Source organism: Panthera tigris, chromosome D2, assembly GCF_018350195.1.
Source record: "Panthera tigris isolate Pti1 chromosome D2, P.tigris_Pti1_mat1.1, whole genome shotgun sequence".
Taxonomy (NCBI): Eukaryota; Metazoa; Chordata; class Mammalia; order Carnivora; family Felidae; genus Panthera; species Panthera tigris.
The window spans coordinates 53,977,304-54,004,654 of NC_056670.1; the positions used below are offsets into that span (position 1 = coordinate 53,977,304).

Consider the following 27,351-nt stretch of genomic DNA (forward strand, 5'->3'; position numbering starts at 1 on the left):
CAATGAACATTGCCTCATTACTAAACAGTGACTATGAGTCAGAGTGTGTGCTAGAACTTGACATCCATTGTTGCATTTCATCTGGACAAGAGCCCAGTGAAGCGTCACGATGCCCTTATTACCAGAGGGAGCAGAGGCATGGAGCCACCGCCCTGGACCCCTGGACCCCCTTCGTGGAAGGACTTGTTCCAGCTCCTGGGAGGGGGACAGCCTCAGGCTTCCCACCCCTTCGAGGAGTGCCTCCAACTGTGAAGAGCAGCCTTGCCCAAGGGCATGCGCTTCCCCATGCTGCCTGTATCCCATGACTGGTCTAGGTGGGGACAAAGAAGTGACCATTTGGGCCCAAGGTGGGACAAGTTGGCTGGGTCGTATTGGCCCCAGAGTTCCCTGTGGAATAGGTCAAGCCCGACAGGCCTATGTGGCAGCTCAACTTCCCTCTCTGCCCAATCCAGTCTCCTCCCTACTCCCTTCTGCAGACATGGAGCCCGAGGGCACTCCTTAATAAACATCCTGCATGCTTCACTCTGTCTCTGGGACCAGGGAACCCAGCCTGCAACAAGCCCAGACAGGTTAAGAGATTTTCCTAAAATCACTCAGCAACCAAGTAACAGGGCAAAGTCTGAGCTGGGGAAGCATAGGAAGAGCGGTAGGGTCTGAAGAGCTTTGTAATAGAAGAGGGAGGGGCAGGTGGTTATTCAGAGTTTCCTACGATTCCAGAAAGACCCCTCAGGCCCACAATTCATGGAGGTCCCAAGGACCAGATCTTCCCACTTCACTGGCATGCACACCCACAGCCCTAGTGCCAGCAACTCAACTCGACTAGATCCTTCAGGAATGGTTTTTTGGACTTCCTCCTTGGAGGATGTGGAACCTGCAAAAAGCTTTAAAAGTATGAGCACATATGGAAGCAGAGAGGCCATACCAGGTGGCAGAAACAGGACAAGGTAGTAGGAAAGGCAGAGGATGGTCTGCTGGAGTGACCTTATGGGATGACAGGCAGGCTGTAAAGTTCTGTGGGGAGGGCTCTGAATGCCAGGGATCTGATGTGGTGTGCAGTGGGGACAGGCAAAGGCACTCCCTTAGCCTCATCTCATTCCATCCATTCTCTCTCTCTCTCTCTCTGACATCCTCCCTCAAATCCATTTCCTTTTGGGGCTGGCCTGTGCTGCTGGCCTCGTCTGGCCGTGGCTGATACTGAAACCAACTATTTATAGCATCTGAGGACAGATGGAGTGGCAGGCCAGTTTCCATGACGCCAGGGCTCCTTGAGGGTAGCTTCCTCCCTGCTGGGTCCCCACTGCCCCCACTGGGTCTGTCTCCTCTTCTATTACCTCTAGCTCTCTACTCTCATGTGGTCATTTCTTGGGAAGCAATGAGGGAGGGGGTGCTGCATGAGAACAGAGCTGGAGGCCAGCGGGCAAAGGTGATGCCACCACCTGTCCCCCTACTCCCTGCGTTAGATCACAGTCCAGGCTGAGGAGAGGTCCCAGCCATCACCACAGGATGATGCGGGCCTGGGCTCTTCCACTCTCAAGCCTAACCACCTAGCTTCTGCCTTCACCTCCCACCTGCTGACGGCCTGAGTTATAAATCCCTTAGAGCTGATGCAACCTACAGAGGTCTGGAGGTCAAAGAGGTCAGAAAAAAATTAAGGGGAGAAAGTGAAGACAACAGGGCTCCTAGCCAGAGGGTAGCTCCTATTCTGGAAGCACCGTAGAAAGAGAGTTCTGCCATTTGTCAGCTGTGACAGTTTGGCAAATCATGCAGCCTGTTGTTTCCTTCTTCTCTTTTAGTCAACAACCACTTACCGGACACTTATCATTTGCTACAGGCTGTTCTCTGTGTAGAAAATCAACAGCAAACCAAATGGACACAAATTTTCTCCCTGGTGGGGCTTACATTTTAGTGTGAGGGACAAACAAAACAAGTGAACCATATGGTATGTTTTGTGTATGTATGTTTAGGTAGGTGTGTATGTGTTTAAGTAAGTATATGTATGTATATGTGTATTTGCATGCATATGTGTTCCAGTCAAAAGGGCCTACAAGCAAAGATACTCCAGAGCCATGAGTACACCTGGTATCCTGATCTTGGTTTCTAAATACCACAGGAGGAGGCCAAGACTTCTCAGAGAAATTCTAGAGCAGCAGCAGGGTGGGTACAAGATTAGCCTGGGCTAGCTTGTTACGCAGAGAGTACGAAAGTGCTGGAAAAAGTGGTGGGGGCGTGTTCTGGGAGCACAGAAGCCTGCTAAAGGGGCTCTAGCTGGTCACATCTGAGGCAATTTCTTAAAATAATAAGGAATTCTAGCCTATTGGGAAAAGTAAGAAGCTACAAGTCCACACAGGAGATAAATGGATAGACAGAGAAAGGCAGGCAGGCAGGCAGGATGGCAGGAAGGAAGAAGGGGCAGGAAAGGTTCTTGCTTGCAGTAGACTTTTAAACCCCATGTAGTAAATGTAGAGGGAATAGCCAGAGTTTGAAAACCATCGTTTTGCAGCTATCATGGTAAGGATTAATTTGGGTGTGAATCATCATTGGATGCAAAGTCAAGTGTGAGAGTGCGATGAGAAGCAGGGTAGGGTGTCTGCGTAGTCTTAAAACCTCTCCCCACAGATTGCCTATCAGATATGAAGGGGGAAAAACAACAACAAAAAGACAACAGCAAAACTTGGCAAACTCTAACACCATCTTGCCAGAAGATCAAAATTAACATCACCTGTGAGGAGCAAAAGAACACTGTGTGGCTCAGACAATGATATCCTGAGAAGGACACAATATTGCTTATGTAACATTCCAGTCAGGAACGCATAACTTGACTCTAATCACAAGGAAACATCAAACCACCCCCTCTGAAATCTAAAGGGATGGGGAGGTAGTGGGCGGGCTTTAGCGGTTGCCAGCTCCCAAGGAGATGTTTCCAAGGAGAGGGCAGAGGAGAAAAAGTAAATAAATAAAGGGATGGGGGAGGGACTGTATTCTTCAAAAAGGGTAATGTCATAAAAGACAAAGTTTGTAGACACATTTCAGATTAGTGGGGAATAAAGAGACAATCTAAATGCAATGTATCTGGGAGGGGAGGGCAAAAAATGGATGCAGATGTGAGATTAGATGAAAGTTCAATGTTCAATTTACAACAATGTTCAAAAGTATCAGTGTCTAAGTAGAGAACTAGATTGTGGTTGTGTAAGAGAATATCCGTATCTTTAGGAAATTCACGAGAAAGTGTTTAGTGGTAAAGGGCCACCTGTATGTATATGTAACTTATCCTCAAATGTTTCAGAAAAAAAATGTGCATGTGTGTGTGTGTCGGGGGGTGTAGAGTAAAACTGGGATAAAATGTTGACAATAGGTATATGAGGTAAGGGATATATGGGTGTTCTTTGTATTGTCTTTATTCTTTTTCTGTGATCTTGAACCGATCTCCAAATGAAATGTTTTTTTTTAATTTTTTAATGTTTATTTATTTTTGAGAGACAGAGAGAGAGACAGAGTGCGAGGCAGGGAGGGGCAGAGAAGGAGACACAGAATCCGAAGCAGAACTCACAAGCTGTGAGATCATGACCTGAGCCGAAGACAGATGCCAAACCCCAAACCAACTGAGCCACCCAGGTGCCCCCAAATGCAATGTGTTTTTGTTTGTTTTTTTAAGGAAAAACATATAGGATGATAGATGGTGTTGCAGTCTGTGGCGAAAAGTAAATATGGGTTGTGAATGTGAATGATAAAATGATGAAAGTGATGAGGGAGGACTTCTCCAGGAAAGTGATCTGAGTCAAGACCTGAACAGGGGAGCGAGCACGTAGATATGTGGGGAAAGCATTCCAGGCGGAGGAAATGGCACAACGATGGGAACCAGCCTGGCACCTTCCTCAGCAGGGGCTGTGGCTGAGCTGAACGCCTGGAGTCGTGGAGATGAGGTCAGAGAAATACCAGCACCTAACCGGGGCGGCGCCTCCCGCGTGGGGCATCTGAGAACCACCGAGAGCAAGAGGAAGGTCCGAGGGCTTTGCTGTGGATTAACGGATCTGCCCCTTGTCCCCCACACTCTGCTGTGTTGGAACGAATGGCAGAGCAGGCAGGAGCGGCAGCAGGGGAGCAGGGAGTGGCTTGCTGCAAGAATCCAGCCTAGAGGTGACACTGGCTTGGGGACCCAGGGTGGGAGCAGAGGAGTCTGGGGGCGGTGCTTGGATTTTGGCTGTATTTTATGGCATTTGCTGACAGATGGGAAGCGTGGTGCAGGCGGGAGGTCAAGGATGACTCACGTGTTCCGGCCTGAACAGCAGCTACGAGGATGGAATTGCCATTAACTGAAACAGGGAGGCCTGTGGGAGAGGCAGCTTTGGGGGAACCCTGAGGAATTTGGGTCCGGACATATTTAAGTGGCAGACTTCCCCAGTAGGTACTTCTGTGGAGATGTGTAGCAGGCTGTTGTATGTAGGAGGCTGGGGGCCTGAGAGAGGCCCAGGCAAGAGGCGGGCACACAGGGGATTTTTAGGCCGAGGGGATGGATGAGGGCACCGGGGACAGGGACAAGAAGGGGGCGGGCAGGGAATGGGCCTGGGCCCACCGACTGTGAACGCGGGGGCTGGGGAATGAGGAGGAGCAGCCAGAGCAGATCCAGAAGGAGCCACCAGTGAGGCGGGACCAGAACCTAGAGAGAGTGCGACCTGGGAGCCAAGGAGAAAGGAGTATTCAGGTGTATCTGAAAAGTCCAGGGAGCTGAGAACGGAGAACCAGCCATACGATTCTCCCTGTTAAGGCCCTTGAGGGTCCCGATTGCAGAGTTTGTTAGGGTGACGGCAAAATCCCAATTGGAGGGGATTCAAGACGGGAAGGCAGCCGAAGAGCGGGAGACAGCAGGTATGCATAGCTTTCTGAGGTATTCTGTTGTAAGGGAAGGAGAGAAATGACGTGGTCACTGGAGGAGGAACAGGACAGGAGAGGCTTTTCCTTAAATGAAAGGGGGAGATTGGATCTTTTTTGCAGGGTCATGGAAAGGTTGCTGTATATAAGGGACTTCATTGTTTCTAGGTCAATGGGACCTTCTTGTATTCTTTCCCGGGCCTGATCCTGCTCTGGGCTGACCCTCTGATGCCCCCTGGATGAAAGCTCAGCCTCCTCTCTGTCCCTTTTATGCAGCAATTCTTGAAAATTCTAGTCTCTCTTCCTGGAGCCCCCTCCCCATCTCCTCTGGCCTGTTTCTCCCACAGGTTCCTGGAAAGTGCCCCTAGTTGCACACCACCTGCCCTGGCCCAGCCCATCTCGATCCATGCTCCATGTTAAGGAGCCCCACTTTAATCCTTTGGAAACGTTTCAAAAATACTAAAGACTGTTACCTACAATTGGACTCCCAAGCAGAAGGTGATGAGGGCACCTCCAAACCCACAATCATTTTGTGGGTACAAAGCAAGAAGAGGTTTCAGGGAGTGGTACCGGTTGAGGGAGGGTGTAGGATGATGAATTCTTAGTGACAAAGAGGTAAAGACAAATCCAAGAGAAGTGCCAAGGAAGAACTGACAGGTCTTGTCAACCGTTGGGTGGCAATGTGTGTGTGTCAAAAGCCTTAAATATGGTGTGCCCTTTGACCTAGCCATTCCACTTCTAGGAATTTGTCTAGGAAAAAGTAGGCATTTAAGGTACTAAGAGCGTGTAAAAGGTCGTTCACCATCGAGTTGTCCATAATTGCGAAATACTGGAAACACCTTAAGTGTCAAAAATAGATGGCTGCTAGATACATAATGGCACAATTATACCGTGGAATACCATGTAATCATTAAATAAAGACATAGAGGTGAATACGTCTTATCAAGAAAGGTGTTTATGATAAGTGAGAGGAGCAGGTTATACACACACACACGCGTGGAGCATGAAAGAGGTTATATATATATATCAGTGGTAATAACTAGATGAGTTCTGTTTTGCTTTGATAACTTTGTGTTGTTTCATTTAAAAAGTAGAAAAAAGTAGGAAAAAAAGTTACCATAGGAAAAATAAAAGGGTAATATTAAAGTTAGGAGAATAGATAAGATTGCCCAAGCCACAGATTATAGAGGGGGAAGCTTAGGGAACATTCATAATGAAGTAGTGAAGAGAGGAGGAGAAGCCGAGAAGGAATTCAAAGACACAGTGAGGGGAGAGGCAGGAAGATCTCACGGAGGCCAGGAACAAGTGAGCTTGTGGTCCTCGCTGCTGGTTAGCTACCCAAAGTCATTCCCAGCTCCCTTCCATCTTGCCCACTGCCCTCTGACAGTTTCTTTACAGTGAAGAGTAGCCATGGGATTAGCTCCAGCCAATGAGATGTGGGAAGATGTCTCCTGGGGAGCTTTTTGGAAAGGATTTTTCTTCCCTAATCACGCACAGAGAAAACCTGTGTCCTGTGTTGCTGTCTCCTGCCATCAAAGGTGGTTGTATGGGGATATGATGCTTGGAGCTGTCAAGGTGGCCAACTTGTAATCATGAGAGAAAGGCCAGGAGAGTCAGATACACTAACCCAGAGTGTGTCTTCTTTTCTGTGAGATAATGAGACACATCTGTCACATAAGCTGTCACTTTGGGGGCCACCTGCTACTGTAGGTAGAGTCATTCTTTTTTTTTTTTTAGTTTATTTATTTATTTATTTATTTTGAGAGAAAGAGAGAGAGAGCAGGGGAGGGTCAGAGAGAGAGAGAGAGAGGGAGAATCCTAAGCAGGCTCCGTGCTGTTGGCACACAGGCTGACACAGGGCTCAAACTCATGACCTGTGAGATCATGACTTGTGCCAAAATCAAAAGTCGAACGCGTAACTGACTAAGCCGCTCAGGTGCCCCAAACGTTCTTTTTTTTCAAATTTATTTCTAATTATTTAGTTACTAGTTGAAGTCATTCTTAGCTGACACAGAAGATATGGTGAGTACAAAGTTCTTGGGGGCCTTTGAGCTTTGTGGGGAGCCACAGTGCAGGTGATAAAGAGTAGGTGTGGTGAGGAAGTGCGGGCAGCGAGGCTGGACCCTACTTCTGAGAGGCTTGTGAGGGTGGAGGATGAGATGACCTGGAAACAGCAACGCTCCCCGAAGAGTTCTTCTGGCCTTTGCTGCTCTCTTGGCTCAGGCGGAAGATTGAGGAGACAGACCTGTTTTCGAACCTTTAATGTTCAAGCGCAGAGTAGGTGCTCATCAGGTGGTTATCACAGTTATCATTATTCCATGAGTCACTCTTGAAGATGCTATAATCTCTTGGTAAAATTTAGATGTCCTGAGGTGTACTGGTCTGCAGACTTGTCCCGCTGTCTGTCCCTGGGAGGCAGAAGGGGGAGATCAATGGAAAGCACATGGCTTTGGAGTCAGACTGAATCCAGTCACTTGCTGTTTACTCTTGGGCTGCACTCTTTGGTCTCAGACGCCTTACTTGTTAATGAAGATCAGAATACCTACCTTGTAGGGTTGGTATGAGAAGTAAATGAGAAAATGCATGAAAAATGCTGGTATGCAGTGGGCACCGGAATAACAGGAGAACTCTGTGGTGGGCACTGCCTTTAAACATCACTTCCTTTCCCTCCTTCCTAATAGAGTCTCTTTGATCCAGGTGTCAAAGAGCTGAAGTGGCATGTCTGAGGCCTCACAAAATAAGTATCAGAGTATCAGAGGTGGCACTTGAACCCAGGCCTTCTGGCTCCCAGCCCTTTGTTCTAATACTTCTCTTTTTGGGAACAATTAGCGCATTTATCCAATATGACAACTAGGACTTAGAAGTTCCTCTTTTTTTTTTTAAGTTTATTTATTTATTTTGAGAGAGAGAGAAAGCATGAGCAGGGGAGGGGTAGAGGGAGGAAGAGAGAGAGAGAATCCCAAGCAGGTTCCACACGTCAATACAGCCTGATGTGGATGGCAATCCCATGACCGCGAGATCATGACCTGAGCCAAAGTCAGACACTTAACTGACTGAGCCACCTAAGTGCCCCAGAACTTAGAAGTTCTTTTTTTTTTTTTTTAATCTTTTTAATGTTTCTTTATTTTTGAGAGAGAGAGAGAGAGAGAGACAGGGGAAGAGAGAGAGGGAGACATAGAACCTAAAGCAGGGTTCAGGCTCCACGCTGTCAGCACAGAGCCCGATGTGGGGCTCAAACTCATGAACCAAGAGATCATGACCTGAGCCAAAGTTGGACATTTAACTGACTGAGCCACCCAGGTGCCCCAGGACTTAGAAGTTCCAAAACATAGTCCACTTCTCCCCACGAACAAGAGATAGCAGCCACAATGGCTTTTGTGACCTAGTCTTGGAAGTGACATCTCATTTCTTCTGCCATATTCTACTGGTTACACAGACCAGTTCTGATAGAATGCGAAAGGGTGTGAATACTGGGAGATAAGGATCACCAAAGGCATTCTTGGAAGCTGGCTACCACAAGCATCTTAACATTGTTACGAAGATACTTTTGACTTTATAAATCTGCTGAAACGAAGATACTTTTGACTTTATAAATCTGCTGAAAGGGTCTGGGGACTCCAACAGGTCCACGGACCACACTTTGAGATCCAGTGACCCTGATGATATAAGCTCATGTCAATCTATGTGATTTATGCTACTATTTTGAGGATGATTCTCAGCTCTACCTCTCTTTGCAGGTTCACCTAAGTTTGTAAGTATTACTATATTTATTTATTTATTTTTGTTCGCATAATCTCTATGCCCAACCTGGGGCTCGAACTCACAACCCTGAGGTCAAGAGTCACACATTCCACTGACTGAGCCAGCCAGGCATGTTGTCAGTCTCACTTTAAAAACAAGTAAGCCAGAGGGGCCAGAGACTCTTAATCTACCTACTATTTTGTCTCTGTTGATACCAGGGGGAGAGTGGTGGAGGGGCAGAGGAGTTGTCCTCCAGGATAGGCATCATAAACCAGTGACACATGGTCATTCAGCTGTCTCATCAAGGGCTTTTCCAACTCTGGGTTCAACTTAAATTTTCTTAAATATTTTCAGTCTGAACCACCTGCCTGGCTACTCTATTCCACAGATTATCTATATCAAGTAGTAACTTCTTTCATTTGTCTTAAAGGCCTCAGCTAAGCGTTCCCGAGGCAGGCTTAATCTCCACATGCCAAGACTTGGTGAATACACTTATGTAAACTCATGCAAACACTCTACATGACTATTGAGACTCTAGTCATTTTCCTTCAGAAGAGTCCTAATATTTTTAGCATGTGATATGGTTGTGCCGTGCCCCTACGGTCAGATCAAACCCTGTGTCTGGGTGGACGTCTTGTGCTCTCCACCATGTTCTTCTTAAGACTTTGGCCAGCGGGGCTTCAGCACATAGCCTATATTCAGCTACACTGACATTTGTATTGATAAGGCAATAGTATTCCATTTTCCAAAGCTTGTTGCAATAATGCTCAGGGTCTAGCTCACACAGTGGACCATTCAGTTACCAATCCAGCCACCTTCTTCCTTTTTATAGCAGCATACCCCTCCCCTGGCCTCCTCCTCTCCCCCATTCCACGTGATGCTGGTGGGGCTGTCACTCATACTCCACCCACCCTGGCCAGTGATTAGTCAAAGGAAGGATAACTATCCAAGTTGGACCTGGCGGAGTCTGGAATTGTTTTCAGGGAAGCCCACCAAGAAGGCCCTTTTCCCTAGTCTAGAGTCCGAGACCTGTAGGAATGAGCCCAGGGCTGTCTACAGCTTATGTTTCCTATTGCTGTACTCAGTAGGTGAAAATGTAGCCAAACAAGACCAATGGCGCCAAGAATAAGACTAATATGAGAGTTTGAGGATCTGGATTCACTCCTGCCTGAGGCTGGTTCTAACTCCTTTCTTCCCAGTGCTTTGACCCAAGAATGGCCAGTAGTGTTGTGTCTACCACTTGTCATTGACAGGAGCCCTCATACAACTGACTCTTTAGGCCAGAGTATATTGTGAGGGATCTGCTTCCTGAAGGAGCATGTGTTAAGAGAAAATAATAGATGGCTAGGAATGCAACTAAAGATTTGGAAAGAGGGCTGAGAAGGGGCTGGCCAGTGAACAGGCAGGCGAAACAGAGAATAGCATTCCATGGAAGCAGATAATTGGGTGATGGGGAAACAGACACTCCCATGGACTTGGCAGGAGTGTAAACTGGTGTGATATTTTCTGGAAGGCAATTTGGCAGTGTCTCAAGATTTGAAATGTTCTGGCTCTTTGAGCCTATAATTGTACTCAATGCAGCATTGTTTGTTGCAGGGAAAAAAGCTGGCAATTATTTGCATCGTCAACAGGGGATCGGTTAAGTAAATTGTGGAAACAAGTCCAAGCTCTGTTGTTAAGGGGGAAAAGGTGTATAAGACTATGCAAAGTGTTTATATGCGTGTGTTTATTGTGTGCAAAGAAAGGTCAGAGGACCAAGGAGAGCTTACAGAGTTAGCAGTAATCTCTGTGGGAAGATGACTATAATTACAGAAAATTCTCAGTTTGGACGAGCTCAGAATAATTTGAGAGATTACCTTCTCTTTTATTTCTGCTGCTATAATAAAATGGATTGACAATGCTTCCCTTCTTTCATTATTATATTCTGCGTTCTAGGATCTCTGGCCCCAGGGGTTCATTCATTTATGTACTCATTTACTTGATCAAGTAACTGTGAGTGCCAACTGTGTTAGGAACTCTTCTTGGTGCTGGGCATACATACCAAAGCCAAATGGAATCATCCTCACGGATTTTGTATGATTGTGAAAACAAGTATCTATCAGATGCTGATGAATTATGAAGCACGGAGGAAGAGAAGGGGGATAGGATGCTCGGTGGAAACAGTAAGGTCCTGTTATATATAAAGTGGTCCAAGAGAGCCTCATTGAGAAAGCAACATTAAAGATGTAAAAGAAGGGTGGAAGAAAGCCATGCAGCTCCAGCAGAAAGGGTCTTCTGGGCACAGGGGATAGAATGTAAGACCTTGAACCTGAAGTGTGCTTGATGACTTTGAGGCCATAAGGATCATGTGGGTGGAAAGAACAAGGAGAAGTGAAGTCAGAGGTAAGGGAGAGGGAAGGGACAGCGTACCAATGGATGTGAGGCATGGTTCCACTCAGCGACATGAGAAGCCTCTAGAGGGTTGTAAGCCAACTTAAAAATGATCACTCTGGTTGCTCTGTTAAGACAAAGTAGAGGGAATAAGGGTGGAAGCAGGGAGCCAAGTTGGAAAGTCAGCACAATGATCCAGAGAGAAAACGGCTTGGACTCTGGTGATGGGAGTGGTTGGGTTCTAAACCTACTTTGAAAGTACAGCTGATGGATTTGTTGAATGGGATGGAGGCCATGGAAGTAGTGCCTGTGAAACAGGGCTCAGTACCGGGGTTCAGACCCCTGGGACACCACCCTTCTCCCATGACTGACGCCCAAGCCTACTGAAAAGGATTCCACTGAGTCACCCCAAAGAGGCGGAAGTGCCAACTAGTGCTTTGAGTTAAAAGAGGTGGAGGGGCGCCTGGGTAGCTTGGTCGGTTAAGCGTCCGACTTCGGCTCAGATCATGATCTCACAGTTCGTGAGTTTGAGCCCCGTGTCGGGCTCTGTGCTGACAGCTCAGAGCCTGGAGCCTGTTTCGGATTCTGTCTCCCTCTCTCTGACCTTCCCCCATTCATGCTGTCTCTCTCTGTCTCAAAAATAAATAAACGTTAAAAAAAAAATAAAAAATAAAATAAACGTTAAAAAAAATTAAAAAAAAAAAAAAAAGAGGTGGAAAAGAACAGAACCAGGGAGGGTGGAGGTTTGGTTTGGGCAGTCAGGCCCTGCCCCAAACTGAGATGGGGGTGGTCCCAGCCATGGGATGCCAGGGGAGGTTAGATGCCTATGCCATCATCTCGACACACTTGGTTTGGGAGGGAATAAAAGGAGAGCCTGCATTTTCACCCGCCACAGAAAGAGAGGACTCATAGCTGATTTAACTCGATTTGGAAAAAGTGCTGTATCATTTTCTGTACCTATGTCTTGCGGAGCAAATCATGACCCATTACATGCATTTTATAATGTTTCACTTTTGCTTTTAAAGATATATGCATTATTTTTATAATCACTATAAAAATATTGTAGAAAGAATGGTGAGATGGTCAACAGTAGTCAATTCAGAGAAGGCCATGGAGTTAGCTTATTGAGAAAAGAGTAAGGTAAGAAGTGGTGTCTTCAAAGGGCAGGACGGAAGTCAAATGGTACGTGATTAAGAATGCAAAAGGAGGGGGCGCCTGGGAGGCTCAGTCGATTAAGTGTCCGACTTCAGCTCAGGTCACCAATTCATGGTTCATGAGTTCAAGTCCTGCGTCGGGCTCTGTGCTGACAGCTCAGAGCCTGGAACCTGCTTCAGATTCTGTCTCCCTCTCTCTCTGCCCCTCCCCCACTTGCACTCTGTATCAAAAATGAATAAATGTTAAGAAAAAAATTAAAATAAAAAAAGGGGCGCCTGGGTGGCTCGGTCAGTTGAGCGTCCGACTTCAGCTCAGGTCACGAACTCACGAATGTGAGTTCGAGCCCCGCGTCAGGCTCTATGCTGACAGCTCGGAGCCTGGAGCCTGCGTTGGATCCTGTGCCTCCTTGTCTCTCTGTTGCCCCCCGCCCTTTCTCCCTCTCTCTCTCTCTCTCAAAAATAAAGATTAAAAAAAAGAAAAGAAAAGAATGGAAAAGGAGAGTACGTGAAATCGAAGCAGTGAATATAAGCCTCCTGAGAGATTTGGCAAAGGAAAGAAATAATGAATGGTAAGAACATATGCCACGCAATTCTGAATAAAGTTTATTAAATAATATGTACAGCAAATGTAGTAATTCAACACATCCATTTATCAAATCAATCCACCGCAATAAAGAAAAATAAATGAATGGAAAAATCTGTGTCTGCATAGTACATGCTCTTGGTGTGTAAATGGCAACACTTTAAATTAATTGGTTATATATAATGTCAGTTATTTTTCTTTCAGAATATAATCTTCTTTGTAGTAACTTATTCTAGCAAAAGAACTTAATACTACTGTAGATAAATAAGACAGCCAAAAAACAAAAACAAAAAACAAAAAAAAATCAAAAACAAAATAAAAAACCTATAACTGAGATCACAATTACCTTCTCTCCCAGAAAGAATGATTATTTAAAATTTTAACACTTTACAATGGCTATTTTTGTGCTAAAAATCTGCAGGTGAGTTATTTGGAATTCCTTCATTTAAATAAAAATGCAAAAAACTTCATGACTTCCTTATTTCACCCCCCTTCAGTTCAAATTTTTAAAATTATTTTTCTATACAAAGTAGGTACATGGGCTATACAAAGTTAAATATACATATTTACAGTCCTACTTCTTACGCATATGATTTTTTTCTTTAACTGATCCCAGAGAGACTGCAAAAGATAAGTAGTTGGGGGCTTGCCTTTACCCAGAAGCATGGCTAATATATCAAAATGTGTTGCAAGGCATGGCGCCAGTTAGTTGCACTTGCTATTAATAAACCTGTATAAATATTTCAGCATAAAAATAGGTATTTTATATTACTAAATGTTTGAGGACAAAAGAGCAGTTGGAAACTTTGTTCCTTGTTCCGTCATACATAGGAAGCTGAAGTTTGATGCAAATTTTAACATGATTTTATTAAAGACGGGCAAATTGGTGAGGCATACCTGGGTTTCTGAAGATATACAAATGCATGAGGCTGGCATCAGATGCAAATGTGGCTTTACAAATTGGTTTTATTTTCTAGCTGTATTGAAAGAGGTGTTCAAAATTACCTACTTAAGAAGCACCCCTCAAAAAGCTATTAGAATAAGGTCGTTATTAATGGTCTGCATCTAAGAAAGACCAGGAAACACATTAGCCAATACGAGAATTACGTTCCAAAAATGAGTGAAATACTGTTGTGCAAAATGCACGTGCATATGCACTTGTACTATAGTTCCTCAGAGAGTCAGACAGTGCCCTTGGATGCTGAAGTCGACCTTCCAAAGCAATGAGTGTTAAAGAATATCAAAAAGGCTCTTTCTACCCAGGAAGCTCCTCCACCCCACCCCCACCCCCTACCACCACCATTAGTTCCACTGCCTCATCCCTTGGGGCTAAGGCTCTGCTCTGTCCTAGCTAAAAACAAGTGTCTCCAGGAAGAAGTAACACATTCCTCTTACCGGTCATTTACACTCCAGTGTGAAGGAGTCAGTGGCAGGTTCTTTCCTGAGGCCAAGATTTGAAAGGAGGACAGGAAGAGAATGAGGCTCTCTGATGGGGGTACGGGGGTGGACAGGTGATGGGGAGATGAATGGCAGACACAGAAGGTGGGACGGAGGCACTGAAGACAAACTCTGCCTACCTGTAAAGACTCCAGGTTTTGGGACAATGGTCCTGGGGCAATTCTGAGCTACATGCAGAGAGCCAGGATTCCTGTATACACCCTACCACCTAGAATTGCTACTCCTGTTTGTGACCTTGGATGCGTATTTGTGGGGAGGATAAGAGTGTGAAAACTCTGGAAACAGTTCCAAGAATTTCCAGCCATAAACTACCCTCAGAGGAAGGTTCTTCTAAGCAGCCTAGTTGTTCAAGAGTGAGCTCATGGAGACAGAAATACGACAATGCTTCCTAGCGTCTCTCCAGGGAAAGGTAATCTCCTCCTCCTCTCTCATACCCTTCTTCGCACATATCACAGTCTCTCTTGATTCCGTATTTGTGTGTGTGTACCTCTCCAATCACCTCTGAGTTCCTGGCGGGCAGGGAGTGGGTCATTTCTCTAGTTTTCTAAGGGGTCTAGCAGAGAGGCTGAGAAACATCCTTGAACTGGATGGATGGAGATGTGACTGGAGCACCCCGGGTGTCACAGGGCCCTCCCTCCTCAGATGTAGCCCCGCAAAGCACAGACGTCCTGGGAGTGGCGAACCACTGCCTCGCACTTCGGGCTGGGGCATGGGCACCTTCCGCTCGAAAGAGAAGCCTCACCAGGGTGCATCGGGGCTCACGACCCTGGGCTACTGCACTGTGGGTGGTGCCTGAACTGCTGCAGGGAGTCTGTGCTAAGGTGTGGAGCACATCCTGCTTATCAGTGGCCCCAGCATCCGGCGTATGTGAAATGATTCACTGGATGTCATCCTCGGTACCTTGTCAGAATAGGCCCATCAACCCCAAACTGCCCTCACCAAAAACAATCCAGAAAAGAAAGGTTAGCAATGGCATTCTGCTAAATGAAACTGTGCTAAAGGTGACCACTTACAAAAGTCAGAGATATGGGAAAGAGCACACTGCAAGTGACCTCGATAACTACAGAGCTTCTTAACTTAATCACCTGGGAATACAAATATAACTATCTGACCCGGGCACCCCGCTCCCACGGGCAAACCTCATGTTCTTTTCTGTCTGAACACCAGGGGCGTCAAGAGCAATGCTGCATGCGGGCTGAATGCACAGGGCACCTGTGTTCTCCCTCCATTTCCCCACGTACCCCAGGAGTGAGGGACGTGGTCTTGGGTAGCCTGGGGGCCTCCAGGGATGGCCTCGGCAGCCCGAGCTGATCCCCAGCAGTGTTTGGAAATGGGGCTCTGGGTGGCTGGGGTGTAGAGCCTTTGGAGAATGGCTAGGGGTCTGCCTGATGCTCTGAGGGCTGCTTCCGGCTAAATGACCCCTTTGAGCAAAAGCTGGTCAAGGCTGGGGCAGCAAGAGGCATTTCTGACCTCACTGATCCTGGCCCGTGTTACAGGTCAGATTACCCAAGAGGGGGAGAGGCAGGGAAGGCTTGGAGTGGCTCCCAGAAGCAGCTAAGTAAATACAGATTTGCCTCATTCCTTTTTTCTCAGTTCAGCCTGCCTGACACTGTACGTTCACACAGGTTCAGGCTTCAGACACAACACTTCTCTGTCCCTCTCTTTTGCTTCTTACTTTATCCGCTGCGTTAGTTTTCCTACTGACTCAATGTTTAAATAAAGAGACCAGTTCGTGAGTTATGCTTCATCCTCCAATAAAAATAATCTCTGTGGTTTTCAATCTTCTTATAGATACAAAGGCTTTACATAGTTGCCTGGAAAAGTACCAAATTGCCTTGTCCTTCTTGAAGTACCTGTAAAAAAACACACACACGCAAAATCAGAAGACTTACTATGTGAGTTCAGAGGGGGCCCCCTGCTAACAATGCAGCATATGGTTTCCAAAGCACATTTTTCCATCTTATCTCATTTAGGCTATCAAATAATGCCTGGTGGTAAGCCAGGAAGGTATTCTCAGTACTCCCCTCTTTCAGATGAGGAAACTGAAGCTCAGAGAGCTTAAGTGACATTACTGAGGTCCCACAGTTTAGCAAGCATCAGAAGCAGGCTTTGAACCCAGGACTTCTAACTCCCAGCCCTCTGCTCTTTCTGATACTTTTTGGAAAAAGGAGCACATTTATCTAATTTCTAAACTGTAAGATTTCTAAAAGTCCACTGGATATGACCACACATCAAAAGGAAATTCCTCCCAGAAGCCTGTGCCTAAGCCCCAGATTGACTCCCTGTCTTTGCTTCCAACCTCTTCACGGTTCCCGCTGAGCCAGGAACACTGAGCTACCTGGGCGCAAAGCCCTTCCCCAACTGCTCTACATCCGGAACTGCTGGATCCCTAACCTAGTCCCTTCCCTTGGGATGGGTGGGGGGTGGGGACCCGGGCAGGGGTGGGGGTGGGGATGGTGGCGGATACATGCCGGGTCGTTATTCCCCTCTCGCTGGCAGATATCACAATAGGGACGATTGCTTCCTTTCCCCAATCGGCTTGGATATAGCTTCAGAACCCTGGTGAACACAGCATTTCAAGCAGCTGCCACCAGTAGGTCGGGGCTGTTGCCCAAAGTGAAACCTCAAGCTAAAAAAAGGGCGTCAAAACTAAAGACCTCTAAAATAACTAGTTGAACCCCTAGGGAGGACGGCCAAGGAGGCTGCAAAGAACCGAGAGTACAAAGCCCAGAGATGTGCTCCTACAGCTGGTTCGACCTCTCCTTACGGATGAGAAAATAGGCTTCCACTCTGAGCACCAGGCTACGTTCTAAAGCACCTGAGGGACTGAGCAACATTCCTTTACCCAGCTGCCAGGGACGCCCCCAGGAGAGAATTGGTGCCCCCCAACAGTGCCCCGTGTTCCCATAAAAGACATAAGCACTCCTGGAAGAGTTTAACAGCTAAGACATACGAGAGTCACACTCTCTGATAGGACAGCCACAGGCGGCTGAGCACTCGAAACCGGGCTATTCTGAACTGAGCTAGGCTGTGACGGTATAATACACACATTGGACTCCTAAGACTTAGATATTTTACATCCTCCTTTGGCACTAATGATTTTTTATACTGATTACACGTTCAAATAATATTTTGAATGCGTTGGTTTTAATAAAATATATCGCTAGAATTAATTTTCGGTTTCGTTTTACTTCTTCCGATGTGGCTTCCAGAAAATTTTAAATTCCATACATGGCTTGTGTTCTGTTTCCATTGGACTGCACTCCACGGGAGTGCTGGTGGCTTCTCAGATGGGGCTTCCATCTGAACAGAATAGTTCAAGGTAGTGGGGAGCCTGGGGAGGTTTCTGGGAGCCTGGGGAGGAAGGGGCAGCTTTCTAAGAGGCTGGTGAGGCCTAGGCAAATCTTTCTGGCTTCTCACATATGCCGAGGCCTTGCCATTCTCACTACCTCAGCCCTGACTGACTTCACTTTAGCAAAGATTTTCCAGAGAGATCAGGAAAGAGCTCATCTTGGGAAGAGGATAAAGGTAAAACCCTTTGTACAAGTAAGTGTAAAACAGAGGCAAAAAGTGAGCCAGTGGTCCCCAGCAGCATGTTTGTGCCTGTGCAGAAACAACAAAGGCTATGGGAGAGACAGGCCTAGTTCAAGTACTGGCCCCACCACTGGCTACCTGGGTGACCTGGTCTAGTTATATAACATCTTTGGGCCTCAGTTTTTGAGTCTGTGAAATGGAGGTAATTCTTATCTTGTTTGTTGAGATCTTCAATAAGAAAGTACATGAAGCAAGTATCTGCTTTGTAGCAAAATCTTAAAAACTGTTGATCCTTCTCCTGTAATGGTGAATCTTTTGTTTTAATTAAGCAAGCTGCTTTTTAAAAAAGGTTTTATTTATTTATTTATTTGTGTGTGGGGGGGGGGGCAGAGAGAGAGCACATGCATATGAGTTGGGGAGAAGCAGAGAGAGAGGGGAAAGAGGATCCCAAGCAGGCTCCATGTGTCAGTGGGGAGACCAATGCGAGGCTCAATCTGAGAAATGGGAGATCAAGACCTGAGCTGAAATCAAGAATAGGACCTTAACTAAGTAGGTTGCTTTGACTGAAGTTATTAAAAGCCTGGGGGCACCTGGCTGGCTCAGTTCACTAGCCATCTCTCTCTCTCTCTTTTTTTTAATAATTTTTTTTAAGTTTATTTATTTTTGAGAGAGAGAGAGAGAGACAGAGCATGAGCAGGGGAGGGGCAGAGAGAGAGAGAGAGAGGGAGAGAGAGAGAGAGAGAGAGAGAGAGACAGACAGACAGAGGGAGACACAGAATCCAAAGCCGGCTTCAGGCTCTGAGCTGTCAGCACAGAGCCCAACGCGGGGCTCAAACTCACGAGCCGCGAGATCATGACCTGAGCCGAAGTCGGATGCTTAACTGACTAAGCCACCCAGACACCCGGTGAGCCATCTAACTCTTGATTTCAGCTCGTGATCTCACGGTGTGTGGGTTCAAGCCCCGTGTTGGACTCTGTGCTGATAGCACACAGCCTGCTTGGGATTCTCTCTCTCTGCACTCCCCCCCCCCCCCAACTTGTACTCTAAATCTCTTAAAATAAATAAATAAATATAAAAAAAAAAGTTTTTAGAAGCCTGAAGTAAATAAGGTCTTTGGAACATCTACACATATGCTTGAGTTTCATGGCTGAGACCTAGGCTCAAATTTTCTTGTGTTGTTTCTTAAGAGTTTTAAGAGAATAAAATCTGCACATGTAGTACAGATATACACAGAATACAAAGACATACAGAACTCAACCAATTTGAAATTGCCCTTCCGTGCAGTCACTTAGGTGTATTTGGTTTTTGGGTCCAACACCATTAGTGTCATCCACACTGTCTCCAGAGCAAGCATAAACTGGGTGGCCCAGCATTCCTGATGGAGATACAGGATCTGAGAAGGCTTTTTTCTGTGCAGAGAACATTGCCTTTTGCATGGCTCATCACTCTTAGTTACTCCTTCAATATACAACTAGTGAGTAAAACACGAGGAGATCACTTACCAACAAACCATCCATCATCACATTTTTCCATGACATCAACAATATCTCCATCTCGGAGTTCCAATTCATCATCATTCTGTGGTATATAGCTATACAATGCTTGGTAGCTAAATCTAAAAATGAAAAACATTCACTCAAACAGTGATAGGATTAAATAATGAGTTTTTTAAAGCCCATGTGAGTTAAATCAGCACTTTGGTAGTGTTTCACACACATCAAGGCAGATGAAAGTATTTTACTGGCTATTTCTCTAACAGTGGAGCTTATGGGGAGATCCATTCAGCATATAAGTAAATGAAGACTGATAGGGATGGGGGGAGCCTCTGACAAGCAAGGCTATGATCAGTCCTTTTATTTAGTTTCATTTGGTTACAAGTATTTTGCCTAGATGCCCCCTCTTTAAAATTAACCAAGGCTTTTTCTTAACACAGGAGAATGTATGTAGATTATCAAAGATAATCAGAAGTTTCTTACTCCAGAGATAGACACTATATTCTGCTCATATACGTTGGAAAGTGTAAGGCAATTGTTGTATATGTATAAAATTGTACTGATACAAGGATATAAAAAGTACATTCCAATGGCCTCACTATCTTGAGTTCCTTAATATGCTGATACATATTTTGTTAGTTGTTTTTATTTTTTTAAAGTTTTAATTTATTGTGGCACCTGGGTGGCTCAGTTGGTTAAGCATCAGACTTGATTTCGGCTCAGGTCATGATCTCACGGTTTGTGAATTTGAGCCCTGTGCCAGGCTCTACAGCTCTCTCCCATTCTCTCTGCCTCTTATCTGCTCGCACATATTCTCTCAAAATGGATACACAAACATTAAAACAAAAAAGTTTTTTTTTAATGTTTATTTTTGAAAGAGAGAGACAGAGAGACAGAGAGTGACCATGCAAGTAGGGGAGGGGCAGAGAGAGAGAGAGAGAGAGAGAGAGAGAGAGACACACACACACACACACACACACACACACACACACAGAATCCGAGGCAGGCTCCAGGCTCTGAGCTGTCAGCACAGAGCTTGATGCGGGGATCGAAGTCACAAACCGTAAGATCATGACCTGAGCCGAAGAAAGACGCTTAACCGCCTGAGCCACCCAGGTGCTCCCCCACAGAAAGTTGTATTTATTCATTAAATAATGTCTACACACTAAGTAGAGCTCGAACTCATGTCCCCAAGATCAAGAGTTGCATGCTTTTCTGACTGAGCCAGCCAGGTGCCTCTCGTCAATTGTTTTTAAATGTGATGTCATTTTTCTGAAATTCTTGAACACTTTTTGCTTTCTTTCTGTCCCAGTGATGTTTGTGGTTAAGATTTTTATTTATTGTTAGTTGGCCTAAGGCCATTTGGTGTGTGCTGTTCTGTCTGTACTAACAGCTCGCAGGAGAAGGCTGGACTATTTGTGATGAAATCCTGTAACTGCTTTGGCAACAGGGAAAAGTTTGGTTTCATTTATTCCTTTGACAAATACTTAAGAAGCATCTACTACGCACCAGTTCGCAATTCTGTGTGCTCGCTATTCTGAAACACAAGAGTACCGGGCACAACTGTGCAAACGCGCCAACCATCTACTATTTCCAGCACATGCCAGCAAATGCCTGTGAGAGGGCAGGCGAGACTAGAGACAAGAGGACACAGTCCCCAGGAACGACAGGTTCATTTTCCCCTTTGCTAAACCAAAGGGACTATTTAATTTTGTGCATTTATCCAAATGTTTTGATAATTTGGTAGGTGGATCTGTCTGCCAGAGGAAAGTCTCGAATGAGGAATTAAGAGATGCAGAATGATTTCCAGTTGGTAAGCACATACATTTTTGATGTTTCCATATTTGCCTCCTGTCTCCATCCTACTTGGACTCCTTAGAATTCCTTATCCTCCTCTTAACTTCCACTGTGGCTGCCTTGCTAGCCTCAGCTCTGGGAAATAACTCCAGATATCTGCTTCTCTATCATCACCCCCAGACAGTGGAGACTGGCTGGCCAAGGTCCCACAGCCTTGCTGCTTGGGTCCCCCAATCAGCTCTAATTTTGGATGGGCCTCATGCTGCTCAGGGCACTGTTCCTTTGAGTCCTTTCTCCATGTGGGCCTTCTCTGAGTTCCCCAAAAATATCGTCTACCCTGAGTCTTTGCATGTTGTTTTCCTCAGCTGGGGAGACCTTTTACCTCTCTGTTGTAGCTCTCAAAACCAATTTGTTTTTCTTTTTTCTTTTAAAGTAATCTCTGCACTCAATGTGGGACTTGAACTCATGACTTCAGGGATCAAGAGTTGTGTGCTCTACTGACTGAGCCAGCCAGGTGCCCCTCCAATTTGCCTTTCAATGCCCATTCCAAATCTCCCTTCTTCTGGGAATGGAGTTTACCCCTATATGTTTAAAACACAGGAGACATCCAATGATTTTTTTTTTTATGAGTGGATCAACTCTATTCATTTATCTCCAGGCAGAACCAATGACTCCTTCCCCCATATTTCCACAACACTAGGATTGACTCTAGTCAGCACAGCCCTCCTTTGCCCCTGAATGGCAGTTCACTCTTCACCGGTCTCTATCTCTCAGCAGTCTATGGCCTCCTTTATTTATCCACCCACCACCTGTTTCATGTTGGCTGATGGGAAATATGGCCCCAACTAGAAATCCTCAGAGAAGCTAGGGGCGATTTGTTCATTCCCCCAAATGGCTGCCCCAGACTTGGTCAATGACCCACTCTCTAAAGCCAGGAGTCCACCAAGCATGTGATGTGAGAAAGGAAGTTTGCCAAGTATACTTACAAATCTTGTGAGGTGTGACTCCTGTCTGGGGTGACTCTTCGCTGTTGGGCTTGAGGTTGCTGAGAAATGATTAAAGATGATTTATTGTCAGAAGGGGATACCTTGTGATGAAAGTCAAGGGGATGAGAAACAGTGCTGCAGTAATGAACAGATTTTTCGGCAATGTTTATGATCTCATTGCAAACTGCTTCCTGTGAGTGGCCCCGAGATATCCAGAAACCCCCATATAACAGTCAACATGGGGACAAAAAAACAACAAAAGAAAAAAAAAGAAAAAGAAAGAGAGGAAGAGATGTAACATTCCAGACGAAGCACATAAGTCCAGGGAAACAACAGAGTTGAAGATCCAGGTTAAAAAAATAGATATTCCAGTAGTGAAGTGCAGGAGGGATCCAGGCGTAAGCATGGAAAAAACAGGTAAGATACAGAAGAATTTGGGATTTAGTATGACTATTAAAAAAAACCAAAGGCAGCAGCATAAAAGCCTGTAATTAGTGAATAACTTCAAGATAGAAATGCAAGTATGTATTCCCGATCATGCACTAACCATTAACTTAATCCCACATGGAGGCAGAGTACAAATAAGGTCTCGAAATACCTCTGCTTTCTGAGAGGGAAGGGGGTGGCCTAATATTTCCCTCTAGGACAACAGCCATGTAAATCATGGCTCTGTGAGTTAGCCAGGCATTACTCCAGTTGAGACTCTAGAAGTCAGTAAGGATTCTCTTTAGAAAAGCTACAGTTCTTATTCAACAGGCATCTTACCACATAGCTCTTTTCAGATTCTGTGAGATCAGGTCCTGCTCTCAATGAATGATGAGAAGGCTGTGATCACCAAGCAAATTATAAGGGAGACATTTTAGCAGATGTCACATTGGAACGGATTCAAAATAAAAGTGTGAGCAAATACACGTACCACACCATCACACTCGATGACACCGGATACTCGTGGCCTATGGCGCTCGAGTTTCCATGACAACACGGTGGGTGCACAGGAGGAAATGCAATGTACAGAGTTAGAAGCAAGCATCCAGGCAACGGAATGGGAAGTTCGGAGCATGAGTGCAGTGAGGTGAGCATCGACAACACAGGGTCCCCAGATGGGCAGGAAAGAGACACAGAAGGGCTGTCTTATGGAACAGTTATGACCTTCCATAAAAACACACATTGGTCCTTTTGCTCTCAGCTGGCAGGCATCTATGGAAGGGCTGCTGTGCCGAAAGCCGTTGACTAGAAGCCTCCTCTGGCAAAGGAGGCTCATTAAACTAACAGGTATGCCATATTGGGGTACTTATGAAAACAGAGAGAAATGCTTCTGAAAAACTCCCCAGGAGTATCTGAAGTCTCAAACAAGACTGTTCCCCTGGAGAAGTCCGCACATGACACACTCCAGTCAGGTATGAGATGAGTTCAGATATCTCACAGGGCAGGGCCTGCTTCCAGAAATAGGACTGTGTGTCCTGACATAGCTGTAGAAATGAAACCATCGCTCTTCACTCACCAGCTCAGGTACCACATGCTGACATGGAAACACAGGTGCAATGATGGCCAAGCAGACCCGTTTTTGTAAATGGGTCTCCCAGAGTATAGGCCAGGAAGAGTGTTTGGAATCATTTCCCCTAGAAAGCATTCAATTCCAAACTCTCAGAACTTTCCCTAAATAAATATTTGAAAAGCCATCTTTCTTGGAGAAATGCCCCTGGTAATGTGTGCTAATAGCAATGAGCCACAGCAGCTCCAGGGCCTTCTCGAAGGGCACTCAGAGATCTTTTACATATGGCTCACTTGATTCAGAGAGGCCCAGGGCCTCCCTCGAGGTCACACAGTGAATTAGTGGTTGACTTGTTTTCTGGATTCATCTACTGGACCTTCTCTTTCATCCTTGGACCATTTACCATGTTATTAAGAGTGCTCACTGACACTACTTTCCATGAGTCCCACAGAAACCCTGGAGATAGGCAGAACAGGTTTTGTCATCTTGTTTGCTTTTAAAAGCCAGGAAGCTGACGCTCAGGGTGGTTAGCGCACGCCCCAACGTCCCACAGTGAGCGAGAAGTCGAGCTGCCGGGCTGTCCCGGGCACGCCACCACGCCGCCCCCTCCTGCTCATCTCCACTGTAAATGGCCTCATTCTTTAGGGTGTCTTGCAGGACCAACTTCTACTCCAGACATCATTTTTTCCAGAAGGACTCCTGTCCTTCTGGAAAACCTCTTCAAGTTCTCTAACTTCTTCAAAACTGCCATCTTTTAAACCTTGGACTCTGACAGGAGTAAAGGAAGAGACAGAGCTGCCAGGGGCCTTTTCACGTTCCTTCTCCCATGTCTCAGGACCCACAGACCTTTGCCAGGTGACCTTGTGTGGCTCTACTTACTACCCATCCAGCCTCTGGATCAAGGCTTTTGTGTAACAAAGGAAAGTAATGCCATTTCCAAGCACTTGTTACGTGGGTTTTCAGGTGTCAGAAAAATAAAGTGTATTCTGGGTGACTAGGTGACACCCACAGGCAGATTTTGACAGAGGGAAGCTGCCTATCCCAGAGGACACGGAAGCCAAGGCTGTCACTTGATGGGATGCTGTTGGGCGCTGCTTCTCAACCTCTAGCATATGCCGGTATCGCCTGGGAATCCTGTTAAAATGCAGACTCTGACTTGACACGTCTGGGGTGCATCCTGAGACTCTGTCTGTCTACTGGCGATGCCCATGATGCTGGCCCACAGATAAACTTTGGGGAGCAAGGCTGAAGAGGACCTTAATTATCCTTCACTGAAGTTCTTTGGCTAGCTACAGTGTGGCAAGACTGATCAGTCTGGGTCACACCTCATGAAAATAAAAGTTGGCATAAAAACCCAAACTTCAGCTGGTGGCCTAATGACCTCAGGTCAAATGGAGAACAAAGAGAGGATGTGGACAATCTCTTCACATGATGTCCACAGCTTACAGAAGCCCTGTAGCATCTTACAATCAACTTAATCTCAAAGGAGGGACTGGCACTGATCGTCAAGCAAATATTTGGTGCTTAAGAGAGGCTTGGTGAATCACATACAGTAAAAAGAACCTGATATTTTATTAGCCCTTTTTTTTTTTTTGTAAAGCACTTAAAAACAAACAAAAGCTTTAAAAGCACATGGAGGTCCATCACCTCATCTGACTTTTATACTAACCCTTTGACTTGGAGAGGGTGGAAAAGGACATTTTAAGGCTCAGGGAAGTGTGAAGGTTTGCACAATGTGGCAAAGCCACTGAGGACTGAGTCCTCAGTGTCTAACCGACATTCACCACCTCCTCTCGAGCCAAGTTGGGATGTCTATGATGATAGCAACCAACACCCAGCTTCTGCCCTTTGTGAAAGTAGACACTGTCCTGTCTCTTCCTGAATACTTTCTCTGCATGTAAAAGGTACAGGGTACGGTAATTGATATGGTCCAGTCATGAACTCAAGGATCCACAGTACTGGATGGATATTGACATAGCTAATACCTTCCTTGGTCTCAGGTCGGATCCAAATCAGAGGATAATCATCATCATAGCCTTCGCATTGAGACAAAGTTAACATCTAGTACAAACTGAAGTTGTCCCCGAGAGGTAAGGATAGTTTGGTTCCTTACTCATAGTGTGTGGGATGAGGGACAAAGGCAAGATAAACATTTATCCTATTAGCTAAGATTCAATTTCTCCCTGGTTGAAATGGATTCCTTATATTTAAATCAAACATTTCAGGTAGTTGAGATGTAAACCATTTTTCTGGGGGGTGTCGTGTGGCAGGTGAATCCTCAGGGGCAGTAGAGACCACTGATATTCATTGTAGGGTTTTGTCCTTTACTTTGAAGGCTGTTGACCCTCAGATTTTTTTCCTTTAGGTATAGATTTTTCTTTCCCTGGCCCCATTTTCTAACTGTATACAGCTTTATGTATCTCTTTTCTGAACCTATGCTGTCCAATATGGTAGCCCATAACACTTGACATGTGGCCAGTATGAAATGTGCTGTAAGTGTAAAAATACTTACACTTTTGAAATACTGGATTTCAAAAACTTAGCACAAAATTTAGAATGCAAACTATTATCATTCATAATTACTATATTGATTATATACTATTATATCAATTAGTAATTTTATCAGTAGTTTAATACTATTTTAGATATGTTGGGTTAAATAAAAGATATTGTTCAAATTAATTTCATTCATTCCATTGTACTACCAGAAAAGTTTAAATTACATACATGACTCATGTTATATGTCTCCTGGGCAGTGCTGCTCTGCACCCTCCCCCTACTTATTTAAGCCTAAAAGTAGACAAAGTTCTAACAAGGACCTCATCCGGGGTTAAGAATAAAGGGAGTATTATCTTACGCCAAGTACATTTCAGACTCTTGGAGATGCGCCCCAGTTTTTCACGTTTAGAAAAACAGCCATCAGCCCAATAGACTCACACACACACACACACACACACACACACACACACACACACACACACACACAGAGGCATTCCCCACACCCCCATCAGTAAGCAGGAGTTAGTTACTGATCCAGAAACTGCTTTTCTTCCATATTTGCACACGCACTCACACACTGCCCCCTGCCTTGGTCTGGAGGGCTCACTTTTTTCTCCCAGAGTGAGCAATCCTGCATGGACCTGTGCTCTGTTTCCCTTCTATCTGCAGTGCACAGAAGTGCCCCAGGAATCTGACCTTGGCCTCCCTGGGGCTATTAATCCCTCTGGATCCACAGAACACCTGGCACTAACACGGGAGTTAGCAAGCATTCTCTTCCAGCTTTGGGTATGTGCCCAAGCCCTGAAGCCCCAAATAAACTGCCCGCAGGATACAGAACAGCAGAAAGTCCTGGAGATGTGAACGAGAGTAAAGAACTCAACCTCAGTGTGGCCTTATCCCCCTGGAAGCATCTCAGGCCCCTTCTGCCCTCCTAATACCCCTGAGTGGCTCAGAGACGGCATTCCTCAATTCACCACACACACCTATCTTCTCACCTGCCCAGACCCCACCCCACCTCTCTTTCTGGTGACCCACACTGGCCTCCTAGGAGGAGACCTGACTGGGTATGAGGAAATCTGGGTTCCAGGCTATGACACTAACTCGCTATCTTTTGTGCAAAACGCTTAATGTCTTTGAATTTCAAGTTCTTAGTAAAATAAGAGGATTGGACATGATTTACATAAACATTCTTCTTGGCTCTAAGTTTCTAACGTAAGAGTACATGCATCCTGTGAATTGAGAACCAGGGCTGGGCAGGGCTGACCTGCCTTAAGAACAGATGCACCCCACTCAAGGCCCACTGAGGACTGGGTGGAGGGCTTGTGACTGCAGCCTCCAGATGTACATGGAGAGCTTCCTTCTGGCAGCATGGGAGGT

General features: G+C 45.6%; 1 protein-coding gene across 19 annotated transcripts in view; it reads right to left on the reverse strand.

The window, feature by feature from the left end:
• Positions 1 to 12,721: 12,721 nt before the first annotated feature.
• Positions 12,722 to 27,351, reverse strand: part of SORBS1 (sorbin and SH3 domain containing 1) — a 145,226-nt gene continuing 130,596 nt past the window's right edge. For all 19 annotated transcript variants that reach the window (XM_042961130.1, XM_042961141.1, XM_042961131.1 and 16 more), the window contains 3 exons: positions 21,984 to 22,042; positions 19,210 to 19,322; positions 12,722 to 16,025 (listed from right to left, as the gene is read on the reverse strand). In XM_042961130.1, the coding sequence (XP_042817064.1) occupies positions 15,958 to 16,025; positions 19,210 to 19,322; positions 21,984 to 22,042 (240 nt within the window). In that variant the 3' untranslated portion in view covers positions 12,722 to 15,957. The remainder of the gene's footprint in view (positions 16,026 to 19,209; positions 19,323 to 21,983; positions 22,043 to 27,351) is intronic.